The 16,010-nt window shown below is 43.7% G+C and overlaps 3 protein-coding genes and 2 non-coding genes across 5 annotated transcripts; 2 read left to right on the top strand and 3 right to left on the bottom strand.

The window, feature by feature from the left end:
* Positions 1 to 34: 34 nt before the first annotated feature.
* TRNAS-GCU lies at positions 35 to 116 on the bottom strand. The gene has a single exon. It is a non-coding gene; the product is annotated as a tRNA-Ser (tRNA).
* Positions 117 to 1,185: 1,069 nt separating this feature from the next.
* Positions 1,186 to 1,267, bottom strand: TRNAS-GCU. The gene has a single exon. It is a non-coding gene; the product is annotated as a tRNA-Ser (tRNA).
* A 2,124-nt stretch (positions 1,268 to 3,391) lies between these two features.
* LOC104582032 (GATA zinc finger domain-containing protein 14-like) lies at positions 3,392 to 7,670 on the top strand. The gene is made up of 2 exons (XM_010231307.1): positions 3,392 to 3,901; positions 5,349 to 7,670. The coding sequence occupies exons 1-2, from the start codon at positions 3,392 to 3,394 to the stop codon at positions 7,668 to 7,670; spliced, it is 2,832 nt and encodes a 943-aa protein (XP_010229609.1).
* A 2,494-nt stretch (positions 7,671 to 10,164) lies between these two features.
* LOC100830702 lies at positions 10,165 to 12,395 on the top strand. The gene is made up of 4 exons (XM_003562658.4): positions 10,165 to 11,021; positions 11,699 to 11,794; positions 11,935 to 12,002; positions 12,111 to 12,395. The coding sequence occupies exons 1-4, from the start codon at positions 10,305 to 10,307 to the stop codon at positions 12,238 to 12,240; spliced, it is 1,011 nt and encodes a 336-aa protein (XP_003562706.1). The 5' UTR covers positions 10,165 to 10,304; the 3' UTR covers positions 12,241 to 12,395.
* A 428-nt stretch (positions 12,396 to 12,823) lies between these two features.
* LOC100844933 (glutamic acid-rich protein) lies at positions 12,824 to 15,812 on the bottom strand. The gene is made up of 8 exons (XM_003559924.4): positions 15,458 to 15,812; positions 15,176 to 15,308; positions 14,375 to 14,497; positions 14,243 to 14,296; positions 13,973 to 14,019; positions 13,479 to 13,583; positions 13,216 to 13,267; positions 12,824 to 13,104 (listed from the first exon to the last, which is right to left on the bottom strand). The coding sequence occupies exons 1-8, from the start codon at positions 15,590 to 15,592 to the stop codon at positions 13,085 to 13,087; spliced, it is 669 nt and encodes a 222-aa protein (XP_003559972.1). The 5' UTR covers positions 15,593 to 15,812; the 3' UTR covers positions 12,824 to 13,084.
* Between the last annotated feature and the right edge of the window lie 198 nt (positions 15,813 to 16,010).

The raw sequence follows: 16,010 nt of genomic DNA on the forward strand, positions 1-16,010 counted from the left end.
TGCTTGATGAGGGAAAAAATTTACAAATATTATTCGACGCCTGAGAGATTCGAACTCTCGCGGGGAAACCCCATGTACTTAGCAGGCACACGCCTTAACCACTCGGCCAAAGCGTCTTTTCTGATATTAGCTGAGAATATTTCTAAATAGACAAGTAAGTCAGCTTGGGTTTACCGGTCCCTATTCGATTTCTTAAGGCTCCGCCGCCGTCGCTTCCTCTCGTTCTCCACTGAAACCCATGGGATGCTGCCTCTTTGCTAGCCCGTCACCCAGCCTAACTCAAGTCTCCACTACTAGCCCCAATGCCCTAGTATATGCGCATATCTGTAGATAGATACTAGCCTGAATGTGAATTTGATTTTGTGTATTCTGACGAACCTCACTTCACGCCAGTTTGTATGTTCAGTAAGTATGAAATTCTGGACGAACCATTGGAACTATGGTCCTGGAAACAGTTAGACAGCGGACACTGCAAGGAGTACTAAACCGCATCTCCGTTGGCCGCAATATGCAGGGATAATCCTACCGGTTCTGCTTGGCCTCCAGGGATAATCGCAATGGCCGCAATGTCCCAGAAGAATCGAAGATAAATGATCGCGCATTGAACATAATGCACTTATACATCCGTAGCGCTCGAATTGCCAATGTCGGACACCGACAAAATACAAAATCTTCTTATTGTTGACCATGAGAAAGCATGCTGTGGTACTACACATTTTAGGGACGCTGGTGCTAAGGTCAGGTCGCCAAAAAGTTACATCAAAGTTTATTTTTCTTTACAAATACACTTATAAAGTTATAATGTGCTTACCCGCAAAATAAAATAAAATAATGTGCTACACCACAAAAAAATTCAAATTCAATCTATATTCTGAGTAATAAAACTCAAATCGCACAAATGAATGTTAATTGGCTCAGTTTACTACTCACATCAAATCTGGAAATAGTTATTTCCACAGTAGATTTTTTTTCTAGACTGTAGAGTGCATACTGCATTGTTAGTAGCCTAATATTGTATCGACACCACGGAGGTATTGTTGGACTGATCGCCTGGCGAGGTGCGGACTGCCCCACCTGAGGCCTGACTGCTTGAGAATGAGAAGGAAAACGGGCCTGTAAAAAAGAAAGGAAGTTCGATGCCTGAAAGAGAAGCAGAATAGGGGAGGCAAAATTTACAAAAATATTCGACGCCTGAGAGATTCGAACTCTCGCGGGGAAACCCCATGTACTTAGCAGGCACACGCCTTAACCACTCGGCCAAAGCGTCTTTGTTGATGGCCTGAATGTTTGATTTCTATACAAAAAGAACAACAGATATACAGAGCCAGCTCTTATCCCCTCAGGCATCCTCTTCCTCTCCAGCTCTTCACCGGCCTCGCCGTACCCTTCAATCCGTCTCCAATCTAGTTCCCCGTAGTATATTGATAGCCTGAATGTTTGGTTTGTATATATCTGCTGGTACCATTTACGGATGATTACGCCTGACGTTCGACTTGATGCATTGTTCATCAAATTCACTGATTAATTTTTTGTTTATCTGCTAATTTTGTCTAATTCGGTAGTGGTTTTGGCAGGCCATTTCTCGGGCAAGATGCCCTTGACATCGAGCCCTCTTGATGTGTCAGAACTTTGGCTCTCCCGTTGCCGAGGATGCCAAATTGAGAAGGAAAGAAGGCCAAGCCACTGGACTGGACTCACTGGAGGACAAGCAGAACCGGTAGGAGTAGGTTCCCGTCTAGGACAGTGGTCAATTTGGTTCTCACTTTCAATGAAATTTCAGAAATTTCAATGGACGCCAAATCAATACTAATTGACTTTTGATTGAAATATTGATAATTTCAGTAGTACACGCACATTCAAGAATTTGTCAATTTTTAGTTGAACTCGCACAACCCCGTGCATTGCTACCAACTAAAATAATAATAGTATGTACGTATAAAAAAAGTTCTGCTACTCCCTCCGACCGGTATTACTTGTTTCAAATTTGCCCAAATACGAATGTATTTATGTGTAAAAAGCATCTAGATACATGTAATATTTCGACAAGTAATTCCGGCCGGAGGGAGTACTATCATTTGCTCTCTCAGATCAAATAATCAGCACAGACCCAAATCTTGATGTTTTATGTCTTATCAAATGGTGACCCAGTCTGAAGGTGACGGAGCGCCACCACCGTTTGAGATCTTTATAAGAGTAAAGATTTCAGTCAACTTCAAGTGAGAATTTTGGTAATTTGACCGAAATGAAAACTAAAATCACTGAAATTCACTAAATTTCAGTGATTCCAGGTATCGCTGTGATATTTTTGAAACTGAAGCTGAAAACCTGCTCGGTGCTTGGACTTCAGACCAGGCAGCGGGTTTCGGTCTGTTGGATGGGCCAGCAGAGATCTTCTGTTCAAGTTATTATAGCCTTCGTACAGTTTTTTCTTTTCGGTTTTGCTGGCCCCTTGGGCTGCTTTCTTTTCTGTTTTTTTGGTTGCACTGTTACTCTTGCACCTACCTGGTGTCTTCTTCTAATGAAAATGATCCATCCTTAGGGGTGGGTTCGAAAAAAAAACATTTGACTGCATTTCATTGAAAATTGAAACAGAGGTAGCAGAGTATATTCTCGTGGACAGTGAATTGAGTACATGTGCTTTTATTTCAAAGAAGCTAGAGGGTAGATTGCTCATTTCCATGTTTCTGCAGCTATGTTGTTGCCAATGCTTGTCGAAGTCCTGACATGGAAATAAGACCATGCACGGCTGGAGTAGCAGTTCCATCGTGCCACATCCAACAGAAACGGTCATAAAATCTTTGCCGAAAAGCTCTTTGTGGCATGGATTTTATGACCATTTCTTTTATCGACAGGGGTCGACAACCATTGGATAAGAGATGTTGTATTTTTATTATTTGTGTTATATTGTGGAAAAGATTGGAGGACAATATCATCTCAATCATGTGGAAGTGTAGGTTCTTGTTTGTACGTTTATTATTTGTATTGTTTTTCGAACTTTATAATGCCCGTTATGGGTTCTGAACTTTTTTGAAGCGGGTGTTCTGACTTTTGAATATCAAACAAAGAATGTGCAGACGACGAGACACACAACGCGGTTTGACTCTGTCTTCTAGTGCCTGACAATGCATTTTTTATTTAGATTTCACTTATGTCAGTTGCCTGTTTGTGAAAAGGCTATTATTGTCCATAAGCAGCAATTTAGCTTTGACTCTACCAAAGTGCCTTTCTTGAGTTCTCTTGGACAGAAGGAATTTCTTATTTTTGAGCTATACACCCCGTGCCTTTTTACTTAAACCCAAATCCTTTTTTTTTGACTGAGTTAAACCCAAATCCTTGATTGACTCTCCCGCTACGAGTCCATACCATTGCACAGATCTGCCAGTTTGCCCTAATGGACAGCGTCGGAACCAAAGGGACCAAAGGGGATCCTCCGCCTCCACCTCCGTCGGCGGTGGGCACCGGAGCCGTAGGGGATCTTCTTCCTCCTCCTCCTCCTCTGCCATTGACACCGGGCGCCGGAGATGCACGGGATCCTCCTCCACCGCCGCAGTCGGTGGTGGGCGCCGAAACCACATGGGATCCTCCTCCACCGCCGCAGTCGGCGGTGGGGGCTGAAGCCGCACGGGATCCTCCACCTCCATCATCAGCGGCCGCCGCCGATGAGCCACAGGGCGCACGCGTCGTGAGAGAGATCCTGCGCTCGGAGGGGCTAAGAGAGGGGGATTACGAGCCGGCTGTGGTGGATCAGTTCTTGATGTTCACCTACCGCTACACCGGCGGTTTGCTCCGCGATGCACTGGACTACGCGAATCACGCCGACAGGGAGACGCTCCAAGCCGACGACGTCCACCTCGCCATTCAGTCGAACGCCATCTTCTCCGGCGGGCCACCGGGCCGTGAGGTACGCATCCCTAATGCCCTCTCAGTTCCCATGAAGATTAATCTGTTCTTATTGTGTTTTCCCGAAAAGGCAATAGTTTTTTTGTTGTTGTCGATTGAAATTTGCAATTCCGTTTTTGCATGGCAGTCAATCAGGATTGGGTCTTGCGCTTTTGTGCCCTGATCAAAGCTTTCCTTACTGATCATTTGACTGGTTTAGTTGGTGTGCAAGAAGCATGTGTTAGACTATAAAATGAGATAGTGATCTTTTCATCCAACCCACTTAATTTGCAAATTTTTACTTTGCCTCGCCAACCTACCACGAAGACGATTAAATGAAAATACTATTCAAACTTTGTTGGATCAAATGGTATCGTTATTCATTTTTACCAAGAATGGATGGAATGTAGCGATCCAAATCCATTTTAGCATTGAGTAAGAGATTGGATTGAAATCTCAGGAAAAAAATGATGTCATGGAACGAGTGGGGCACAAAGGTGGTAATGCATTGCTAGTTTAGCTACCAGGTAACCTACTTAAAAATTAACTTGAGCCATTGAGTAAGGTAGTTGATGCTCAAATTTTTCGGCTATAGATCTTTGAATCCTACTTTACCTTTGGGGTTGTTGGTCCTATAACAAGATCAAACTGTTGGCCATATCACGAGATGTTATTGATGTTTATTCTTGCGTTTCTATCGAGCAGTAACGAGAATTTCTTGTCAACAAGTAGATGCATTATGCATGGAAGGTGTAACTCTCACTATATATTGACGTAAGTATTTTCCAGAAACTTCTCTTCGGACGGGGCAACACCAGAAAGACAGAACAACTCGAATCTGCGAAAGTTCATTCGACGCTTGCCATATTTTTTAAACCAAAAATGATAATTTGCAAAATGATTGCATTACCCTCATCATCATTTGGTATGAAAATTTCTTATGTGCATACAGCCGAAAGGTCGGCCATCCTTAATCGATTGGGAGCCACTCCTTCAATAGCCCTTGCTGATGTGCTCCTTTAGCTATAGGCCAAACCATTTGTAAGTAAATCAAAAGACAAAGGAGATATAAGGGCTCCTTGGTTTTAGTCCTTAGGATCTTCCCATCATTCACCTTAAATTAGCCAAGGGGAGGAATTTTTTGTTGAAGATAACGATCTTCTTGGTCATTTGATAGTTTACACAAATTACACAAGATGGTTCGGTTATAAAAATGCAATCAATTTCTACCTAGCCATTATTGAAGGATTTTCAACAAAAAAAACTTTTAAAGACAAGGATCACATAGTGGAGCCTAGTTCACGATATGGTTTATGCTATTATGTGTTCTCATTTAAGTCTTGAATGTTCTATTGATGCCAAAAAGGCTTGTGAAGTTTTGAGCTCAAGCTTTTGACCTAATGTACTCCATGATTTTTGCGTGTAAACAAATGTTTGGTCTAACATGATGAATTCTTTACTTTTGGTAGGTTATGCTTGACATCGCACGTAGCCAAAACTTAATCCCTCTACCGCCCAGTGCTCCTCCTCATCCTGACATGCTATTTGGAGAAAACCATGAGTATTTGGAGCCAGGATCTGATCATGTTGACAATGATAAAATCTCGGGTCTTGAATTTGCTTCGCTGGATTGCAACAATAGAGAGCGAAGCTGTCAAAATATATTTGATCTTGAAGTTGCTTCGCTCAATTACAACAATAGAGAGCAAAGTGGTCAAAATGTCTCAGGTCATGAAGTTGCTTCGCTTGATTGGATCAATAGAGAGCAAAGTGGTAAACATATTTTTGATCTTGAAGTTGCTTCGCTAAAGTTCAAGAATGGAGAGGCAAGTGGTCAAAATATCTCCGGTCTTGAAGACATTTTGTCCAATTGCAACAGTGGAGAGCAACATGGTCAAAATAAGAAGCAACACTCAAAGAAAAATTATTCAAAAGTCAGTTCTACGTCGGTCCTTCAAATTACTTCTCTGGATTGTAACAATGAAGATCAAACTGTTTGCAATAAGAATAGACACTCTGAGAAGAAATCTTCAACACTCAATGCTACATCTGCTATTGAGGTTGGTTCTCTCAATTGCAACAATGAAGAGCAAAATGGTAGCAATAGTAAGCCACCCTCGAGCTTGAAGAAGAATTCTTCAATAAATGCTATGACCACTCTGAAAGTTCCTTCTCTCAACTGCAATAATGAAGATCAGAGTAGTAGCAGTAAGACGCAGTTCTTTGAGAATATTTCTTCTCAACTCAATGACATGCCTACTCTTGAAGTTGGTCATCTAAATTGCAACTCTAAAGGGCACGGTGGTAACAATAAGAAGCAGAGTTCTGAGAATATTTCTTCAGGTATGAATGTTATGGCTACTCAAGAAGTTGTTTATCTCAATTGCAACAATCAAGAGCAAAGTGGTAAAAATAAGAAGCAACGCTCTAAGAAGAGTTCTTCAAAAGTTAATGACACAACTTCTCTTGAAGTTGCTTCTCTCAATTGCAACAATCAAGAGCAAAATGGTAGCAATAAGAAGCCACGCTCGAGCTTGAAGAAGAATCCTTCAATCAATGCTATGACCACTCTAAAAGTTTCTTCTCTCAACTGCAATAACGAAGATCAGAGTGGTAGCAGTAAGAAGCAGTGCTTTGAGAATATTTCTTCTCAACTCAATGAATGGCCTACTCTTGAAGTTGGTCATCTAAATTGCAACTCTGAAGGGCACGGTGGTAACAATAAGAAGCAGAACTCTGCGAATATTTCTTCGGGTCTGAATGTTATGGATACCCAAGAAGTTGTTTATCTCAACTGCAATAATCAAGAGCAAAGTGGTGAAAATAAGAAGCAGCGTTCTAAGAAGAGTTCTTTAAAAGTTAATGCTACAACTGCTCTTGAAATTGCTTCTCTCAGTTGCAACAATCAAGAGCAAAATGGTAACAATAAGAAGCGACGCTCGAGCTTGGAGAAGAATTCTTCAACCAATGCTATGACTACTCTGAAAGTTCCTTCTCTGAACTATAATAGGGAAGATCAGAGTGGTACTAGTAAGAAGCAATTCTTTGAGAATATTTCTTCGAAAGTTAATGACATGTCTACTCTTGAAGTTGGCCGTGGCAATTGCAACTCTGAAGGGCAGAGTGGTAACAATAAGAATCAGGGGTCTCAGAATATTTATTTGGGTCCAAAAGTTATGGCTACTCAAGAAGTTGTTTACCTGAGTTGCAACAATCAAGAGCAAAGTGGTAAAAATAAGAAGCAACGTTCTAGGAAGAGTTCTTCAAAAGTTAATCCTACAACTGCTCTTGAAGTTGCTCCTCTCGGTTGCAACAATCAAGAGCAAAATGGTAACTGTAAGAAGAAGCGCGGTAAGAGGAATTATTCAAAACTCAGTGGAATGGCTACTCTTCAAGTTGACCCTCTCAACTACAATAATGAAGAGCAGAGCACTAGCAATAATAAGAAGCAATGCTTTGAGAAGATTCCTTCAAAATTTGATGAAGAGAAGAGTGATAGAAATAAGAACAAATGCCCTGAGAAGATTTATTCATCCAATGACATGTCTACTCTTGAAGTTGGCTTTCTCAACAACAACAACTCTGAAGGACAGAGTGATAGCGGTAAGAAGCAGGAACCCGAGAAGTTTTCTTCAAAGCTGAATGGTGTGGGTAGTCATGAAGTTTTCTCTCTCAATTGCAACAATCAAGAGCAGAGTGGTAAAAATAAGAAGCAACACTGTAAGAAGAGTTCTTCAAAAGTTAATGCTACAACTGCTCTTATAGTTGCTTCTGTCAATTGCAACAATTAGGGGCAAAGTGGTAACAATGTGAAGTAGCAACCTAAGAAGAATTCTTCAAAATTCAATGGCATGTCTACTGTTTAAGTTGATTCTTTAAATGGCAACATGAGCAAAGTGGTAGCAATAATGGTTGTTGTAATAAGATTTCTTCAAGACCCAATGTTATGCCTGATGCTGCGGTGGGACAACCCTGAAGGAATAGTTAAACATGCACCTTGAACTTGATTTACTTTTGTTTCGACTTATCATGTGCTTGATTTCTAGTTTATCGTCATTGGCATGTTCCAAATATTATTATTTTTGTATGAAGGCAAGCACAGGTCAACTTGGCATATTTGAACTTTGGAGTCGATCAATTATTTTTTTATTATCACTGTTTCCTTAAATGCTCAGTATATACATGGTTACTAGATAAGGAGATATGCCAAAACAAGAGGAAGGATATATAAAACCCAATGTTACATGATAAGGACATATGCCAGTCATATGTTTGTTTCAAGATTGTGTTTATACTGGTTTGTAAGGTTAAACAAAAGTTCTTGCTTCTTTACTTCACGAATTCATATAAAAGTTTGGAAGCAACTCGAGAATAAATGTTTAGCAGGAAAAACCTTGATAAATATCCATATCGTGGGGAGAGAAACCAGCATGGTAAACACTCACGTGCTGTTGTACAATGGAAACCACCGTGTTCTCTCACACTATTGCTTCGGATGCCATGGTTGAAGAGTTTGTCCAGCAGAAAAATGTTCTTCTTTGAAGAAGTACGGTAGAAATTAAATTGTGTTGTAGTGCAGTAATTTAAGAACTAGCGAAAAAAATGCAATCCATAAAATGCTGCAGAAAATAATAGAAACCAATAGAGAAGTGCAATGGAGACCCACTTCAAATGCGAATGTGAAGTGGAAAAATATATGATAGAAACTGGTGCAAAAGTGCAATACTAGAAACTAGTGAAAAAATAGAGTAGATATAGATGTAAAGAGTGCAAGGAAAACAACAGTACATAAACTGGTGTAAAAAATAATGACATCATCTATATTTGAAGGTAACTATTCTAACCAAGCTGTACGATTTTGGGACAAAAAATATAACAAAGATAACATCGTATTAGATTTTGCAACAAAGGAAATTACAATAAACAAACAAATGTTTACTCGAATTTACCTGGTTAAACGATTTACACGTTAGGGTTCTGCCAAATGTTGTCCTGAACTATAGTCTCGAGACTCTAAACCACAAGTGATACAACTTATCAAACACACGAGATACCACTGACTCTTTTTTTCTTGTTTGAAAAAGGATTATGATTATGCCGGCCTCTGTATCAATTGATGCACACAACCTTGATATTATTGAAGTCGTACGTAGCGATCAGATCTCAATTATTACAACTCAAAATGACAAGAATCTAAGAATGAACACCTCCTAGGCTAATGCCCTCATGTCACCTTAGAACTCATCAAAGTGACACCCAGTAGCATCTTTGACACATAAAGCTCAGTTCCTGAAAACCGAAAAGAAGCAAACCCCCGAGAAAGAACCAACTCCTATAGCCAGATGTCCAAGCTCATCGGTCTTCCTAGGTCACTTGCTCAACCTATCTTCATCGCCGTTTTTCACAAAAACATCATTGGCAGTAGCAACAGACATCACTACCACAACGGCCGCCGCTGCATTGCCTCCATCTCCATGATTGAGGACCTTCGGATGATCTTGAACTCACGAGCCCCTCCAATGAAATTGGTGCCACCACCGACATAACCGCCCATTCCAATGAAAGCCACTGAATCGGCCCCAACCACGACCATCACCGTGGTCATGGAAGAAACATCTGCGGCCATAAATAGGACAGTGCCAAAACCCAGTGACGTGACCTCCTTGGCGGCCAGCGACATCCGTGCCGCTACCATCATAACCATCACATCTGACCGCAACGCCATGACATTCGTGTCTGGCATCTGCATCCACATCACCACCCCATAAGCGCTACCTGACGCCTCTGACCAGAGCCGGCCGCGATGTCCACCTTGCATGCCCATTGCCCCGGGATCCAAGACCACGCACCGAAGACGGGACAACAACGCACGAAATGTTTGCACAAAAAAATCAACAACCCACGAGACGGGCATGGATGATTCAGATTTGTTTTAGACTCAGATTTTGTATATTTTTGCTGTGACTGTCAGAATTTGGTACACTGTGGATTGGCGCGGTTTCTATATATGAAATCGGGAGCATGGCTCCTTCGTCTCAAAAAAGGCAAACTCAGTCCAGTGAACAATCACGAGCTCTTGTTAATTTTAAGCAAACTTGCGACGTGTCACGTGACTCACGTCTAATCTCTAAAATCAAGTTTTGCGCTTATTTTGTTGTACAAAAAATAAAATCCTGCCGCATTTGAGCCGAACTCACCAGATCGAAAGAGACCTGTGCATGGGAAAACGGCGGTACATCCATTGTTTATCTTCCTCTCTCCATCGACGGAGACTCGGGAGCAGACAGACATGCATATATTATGCCCATATAAAAACCCCGTCGCCAAGTACCAACCGCAAAGGCGCCGCCCTTCTCCAATCTCCACTGACTCTCCCCCAGCAGCCGATCGGTTAATCGCTCAATTCCATCCAAGATCCAACTACCATGTCGACGGCGTCGCTGGGCATCGCGGCGCTGCTGGACGCCTACTACCGGCGGCGGTTCACGGCAGCGGGGCTTGTCGAGTCCACCGTGGCCCTCGAAGACGGCGCCGCGACGACGACGATGCACTGCTGGCGCTTCCCTCCTCCTGATGGCGCGCGCGAGAAGGACAACGACGATCCCCGGCCCGTGCTGGTCCTTCTCCACGGCTTCGGCCCACCGGCGACGTGGCAGTGGCGGCGGCAGGTGGGCCCGCTCTCGCGCCGGTTCCGCCTGGTCGTGCCGGACCTGCTCTTCTTCGGGCCGGGCTCCCGCACGTCGGCCCAAGGCCCCGGGGCCCGCTCCGAGGCCCACCAGGCCGAGGCGGTCGCCAAGCTCATCGCCGCCATCGTCCCCTCCGGTTCCGGCGCGTCGCCGGTGTCGGTGGTCGGGACCAGCTACGGGGGCTTCGTGGCGTACCACGTGGCGAGGCTGCTGGGCCCGGGCCGCGTGGGCCGGGTGGTGATCGCGAGCTCCGATCTGCTCAAGGGCGCCGACGACGACCGCGCCCTGCTGCTGCGCGCGGCTGCGGCCGGTGCTAGTAGTGCTGCCGCCGTGGCAGAGCGCGTGGAGGACCTGATGCTGCCGCGGACGCCCGAGCGGATGCGGCGGCTCATGGAGCTCGCCTACCACAAGCCTCGCCGGTTCACCCCGGGATTCGTGCTCCGCGACCTCGTCCAGGTAATCCATTAACGGCCAGGCCACTGTCGATCGATCGTTCGTTCGTTTAGCTTCTTCTCCACCAACCGCCATGCCTGGGAGCCTCTGCTCGTAGTCCTGAGTTCTGATCAAGAGACACACGCCGGGAATTCGTTTTTCTTACAGGACGTGCTTGTTTGACTTTTACGTGACAAATTTAAACCAAATCGAAATTTTGATGAGCAGTGAGTGAGTGAGTGAGTGAGCCCCTGCGTTTCCCCATCCTGCCGATGCTTTTTGTCTGGCGGTTGGTGAAGGATCGATCGGACAGGTGAACGACCTGAGCTGATGCATCCATCTGCCTGCCGACCTACCTACCGTTATTCCCAACGAACGACGGCGGTCGCCTTCCCCACGACCTTGTCCGAATTCCGACACAGGATGGAGTACGTCTACGTCCTGGCCACTTTAGCCTGTTTACGTGCGTGCGTCTAGTGCTAGGTGGCGCGCCATTCTTCTAGCTTCCATCTTCCTCTTTTTCCAGACTATAGCCAGAGTCACAATTGCCCGTGTGAGTGATCAAGCTTATAGTTTAATTAGGTAGATTGGATTCTAATAGTTGATTGCGGAGATTACAAATGCAGCAGTATGATTTGTAGCACATGAACAGCCTCGTGATTTCAGTAGCAGTACCAAATAACTTGGCAAATGTGTTGCAGTTCCTCTACAGCGACAGCATAGAGGAGAAGCAGGAGCTGATCAAAGGGATAACCCTGGGGGACAAAGATAAGTTCCAGCTCACACCCCTCCGCCAGGTAAATCGCCCTACAGTTTCTGCACAAGACACGCAAGCACAACAACACAAGACTGCACATATATTACCTTGATAATTACTAACCTGCCAAAGTTTAACCCATCCTTATTCTTTTACACAATCTCTGCCCCCATGTTTCAGCAAGTCCTTGTGCTGTGGGGACAGCATGATCAGATCTTCCCCATAGAGAAGGCAGTCCAGGTGGCAAGGTCAGTCTTACTCAATTGGTTGCATGCAACAATTGATCATCTGTGACATGTTGCCGATTCACCTTTTATACAATGAAATGAAGCTTATGCAAGATGAATGCGATGCAGGCAGCTAGGTGCGAATGCAAGGCTGGAGATCCTGCAGAACACTGGCCATATGCCCCATGAGGAGGACCCAAAGCGGTTCAACGAAGCTCTCCTCAACTTCTTGCTACCGCCTCCAAGTTCTGCGCTGTGATGCAATTAGAGTTCCTAATTTAAGCCCAATCTTTACCTAAAGGTTATGTAAAGTTAGTTCTTTGTTGGTTCGTCTTCTCGACGATTCAGGTTCTTCAAGGGAGGAAATGTTATACCAATGGGAAAAATATATATACAAATGCTCTGTTTGTTTCCTGTGCTTCTTCTGTGGTAGACGTCAGGACATAGCACCCATAATTCCGAGTAATAAAATTATGGATTCAGCGAGGGACAGCACAGGGCTTCAGGTTGCTGGCAGACGTCAATGTCAGAAGATTCAGTTATTGCAAATTTGCAACAAATGAGAGATTTGCAAGAAGTTGTGTCAAGGGCGCGATGGCAGCTGGAGAGACTGCTGCTGCTGCTGCGACCACAACGCCGGGCACCCGGTGTTCCTTGTACAAGGACGTGTGCGGAAGTAGAGTCACCTGTGCAGGGTATCGGAGATCCCCTCAAAACTAACCACAAGGGACACTTGCCATTTTGGGAAAGAGACTTATGTTTGAATTCCTGGCCTCAAGTATACAGCTCTGCATCCAAGCCTATCATCAATTGCTAAGTTTCTTTCATGAAATGCACATGAATGACAGATGAATCAGTGCTTGTACAGCGCAATAGAAACATTGGCAGCCTAATCAGACATGCCTGAGTTTCTGATAAACCATATGACCTCTTTGACAGAAAGACTCACAAAGAATAACTATTTCAAATTACCTAACTAGGCACCACTCCCAACAAAAAATGCTCAATGAGTTGAAACAAAGAAGAAATATCAAGAAAACTAAACATCAGCGAAGGGGTTAATATTTTCCAAGACCAGTGATATTCTCCGAGACCAGTGATCATTAATCATAGTAGTCTTCATCTGTCAAACGAAAGAGCTCTTCTTTAGGAAGGTTTACAAGTGAATATGAGTTTGACTTATAAGGAAAATAAGGTAGATGCCGTGTGTATAGAAGTTCAAATGGAAACTTACGTGCTTCTTCCTTTTGATTCCAGTCATCGTCATCATCATCAAATTCAATATTCTACAGGGTGGGACCATGGGAGTCAAGGTATTAGTGTTAGAGAAGACAATACGAAAGACAAGGAACTGACACATAGCTGGCCTACCCATTTCATATTTGCTGATGTGAAGGAACACTCTTACATCATAAAATTTTGCCAAAAATATGAAGCATCGAACACCCAATTTTTCTTACTAAAAAATATGAATGTATAGAGTTCCAAGGTACTCACCTGATTGTAATCATCATCTGAACTTTCTTCCTCCTCTGCTGATTCCTGCTCATCATCCTCCTCCTCATCACCATCACCATCTTTTTCGGTCTTCTTTTCTCCATCCTGCAAGTACCAAATATCTATTTCAAGGTAAAAAGCTAACAAAACAAACAAAATCAGCCAAACAGGATTGCATGCTTCTCCTAACATGCCGGCATAACTTCTACTTCCATGATGTGAAACAGAGCATAAGACTTTTTTTTCCAGAGAAAAGGAGCACGCTCCCGATTTCATATAGAGAAATCAACGTGATGTGAAACAGAGTATAAGACTTTAAACGAGTTAACTATAATTTTCTTCAATAGCAGTCACATGTTTTAGGCGGCTATGAATTTTTTTAAAATAAGGTAAATGAGAATCAGCAAAAGTGTAATAATGTATCTATGATGTAAAGATGCTCTGCCAATTAATTCTGAATTTGAAAAGAGAAGTATAAGGTAATGATAACTTGCCTTGTACTTCTCTTCGAGCTTCTCAAATACATCAAATGCCTGCTCATCTGCCAAACAAGACAACAATCATATAAGAGATCAATCTATGTACGTCTGGCTAAAGTAAAGCCCTGCAAGTTTTATTTAGGTCTCTTCGCTTCTCAAATAGACTTTTGAATTTAATTTTTGCATGGACCACAGTTTCCTTAAATTTTATTCCTATGAGATGTCATAGGCGTGTACATAAGTTCATGACAGAAGTTTCTTTTGGTTTTGTGAAATACAGCAAACCTGAGTCTCTATCCCACCGAAGTTTCTTGCTGCTTGGTTGCACTCGTCTAGAACCTGGAAGTGACATGATATCAGGGGTTATCATGCTGCGACCATATAGCAGGTTATGTACACCAATATATTCAAGAATACCTTGTAAGAGTTCCACAGGGAAATTTGAAGGAGTTAGTTTGAGATATGATGCAAGAGCTTCACGTTTGCTTTGTGTCTTGCGTTTCCTATCAGAAAATCTTTCAATCTCTTTGTCTTCATCCTCTGATAAGATGCCAAGTAAGAAAATAAGTAATCAAAAAAAAAAATAACAAACAAAGTAGAAATTGCTACCAATACAAGATAGGAAGCGAACGATATTGACTGTTGCTATGAGTTGGCAAAATTGTTCCTATCATTCACATAGGCCCCGAAGATATAGCTGCAACTAGTATAAAATACAAATTGATAATTGAACACCAAATACAACAATGCCAATTAGACTAAGTTCCTGAGGGAGTTTTTTTATAATTCTACAGCGTAGATAAGAAAAAAATGTGGCCAATGCCAACAACATATCAGGCTGTATATAAGTGAACTCCTCCATATTTAGAAATGAGCATTCATGGCTTCTTTATCAAGAGATTCTAGTATCTACACAAGCGGATTGGAATACATAATGGAAATTTAGTCATTCCTAGTTAACCAACGTAGAACAAAGAGGGCAAAAAAAGAAGCTGTTCGCTTTCATTCAAAAACTGGAGAAAAAAAAGCTTAAGTACAACTTGACCAATTACTCGACAGAAGCATAAACTACTTCCACAACTAAAGTGTTCAGTCGAGAAGTAACAATTCTTCAAACCACGACCACATACTAACAAATGTTGAATTGAGAAGCAATACATCAAATTGTGCAGCAAGAGGAAATGAGCGTATCAGTCATGATAAGTTCAGTCACGGTACTTTTCTTGGGGGCTTCCAACTCTAGGCGGTAGCAGGAATTCCTCAGAAACTCCTCCAGTTTCAGTGTGGAGAGTATCAGAGCCTTCTCCTCGTTGGTCGCCTTGGCGCAGGTCATCTCCGGCAGGGTGATCTCCTGCACGGGGGCGCAAAAGAGAAAACCCAAGTGAATCTCGACCCCAATTATTTCGCCAATCACACACTGCGAGGCGATGCGAGGCGAGGCGGTTGGTAATTGGTCACGGAGAAGAGGGGGGAGGAGTGTGGAGAGCGGATGAGACTGACCGGGAAGTTCTCGTAGGGAGAGTGCTCTTTGGCCTGGTGGAGCATCGAGCTCCCGAACCCTCCCCTCCCGCCGCGGCCTCCTCGGCCGCCTCTCCCGCCGCCTCCCCTCCCCCCACGGCCGCCTCGGAACGACATCCCGACGTCGCCCCTCTCGGTAGCAGATGGGAGGTGTCACGCGGCCCCGAAATTTCGAGGAAAACGAGCCGAGGTCGTCGGAGATTGGTGGCTAGGGTACTGACGCGGCCACGCGCGGCGGTTGATTCGTCGCGATGCGAGCGAGCTCGGCGACGGCGTGCCGCCGGGGAGGAAGAGAGGGCAGGGGTGGGGGTGCGAGCGAGGCACAACCGTTGGCCCGCGGTCCTTATGAGATGGGCCCATGGGCTACCTTTGGACTGCCACGGGATCGAACGCGGTGCGGCGTGGCCCGCGACGCACTGATACATAGGCTGATCAATCGGCCTGAAATCTGATGGGCTGATCAATCGGCCTGAAATCTGATGGGCTGATTAATATAGAAATGATAATTCTATATTAATATTTATTTTGCATACAT

This window comes from Brachypodium distachyon, chromosome 1 (assembly GCF_000005505.3).
Source record: "Brachypodium distachyon strain Bd21 chromosome 1, Brachypodium_distachyon_v3.0, whole genome shotgun sequence".
In the NCBI taxonomy this organism is placed as follows: domain Eukaryota; kingdom Viridiplantae; phylum Streptophyta; class Magnoliopsida; order Poales; family Poaceae; genus Brachypodium; species Brachypodium distachyon.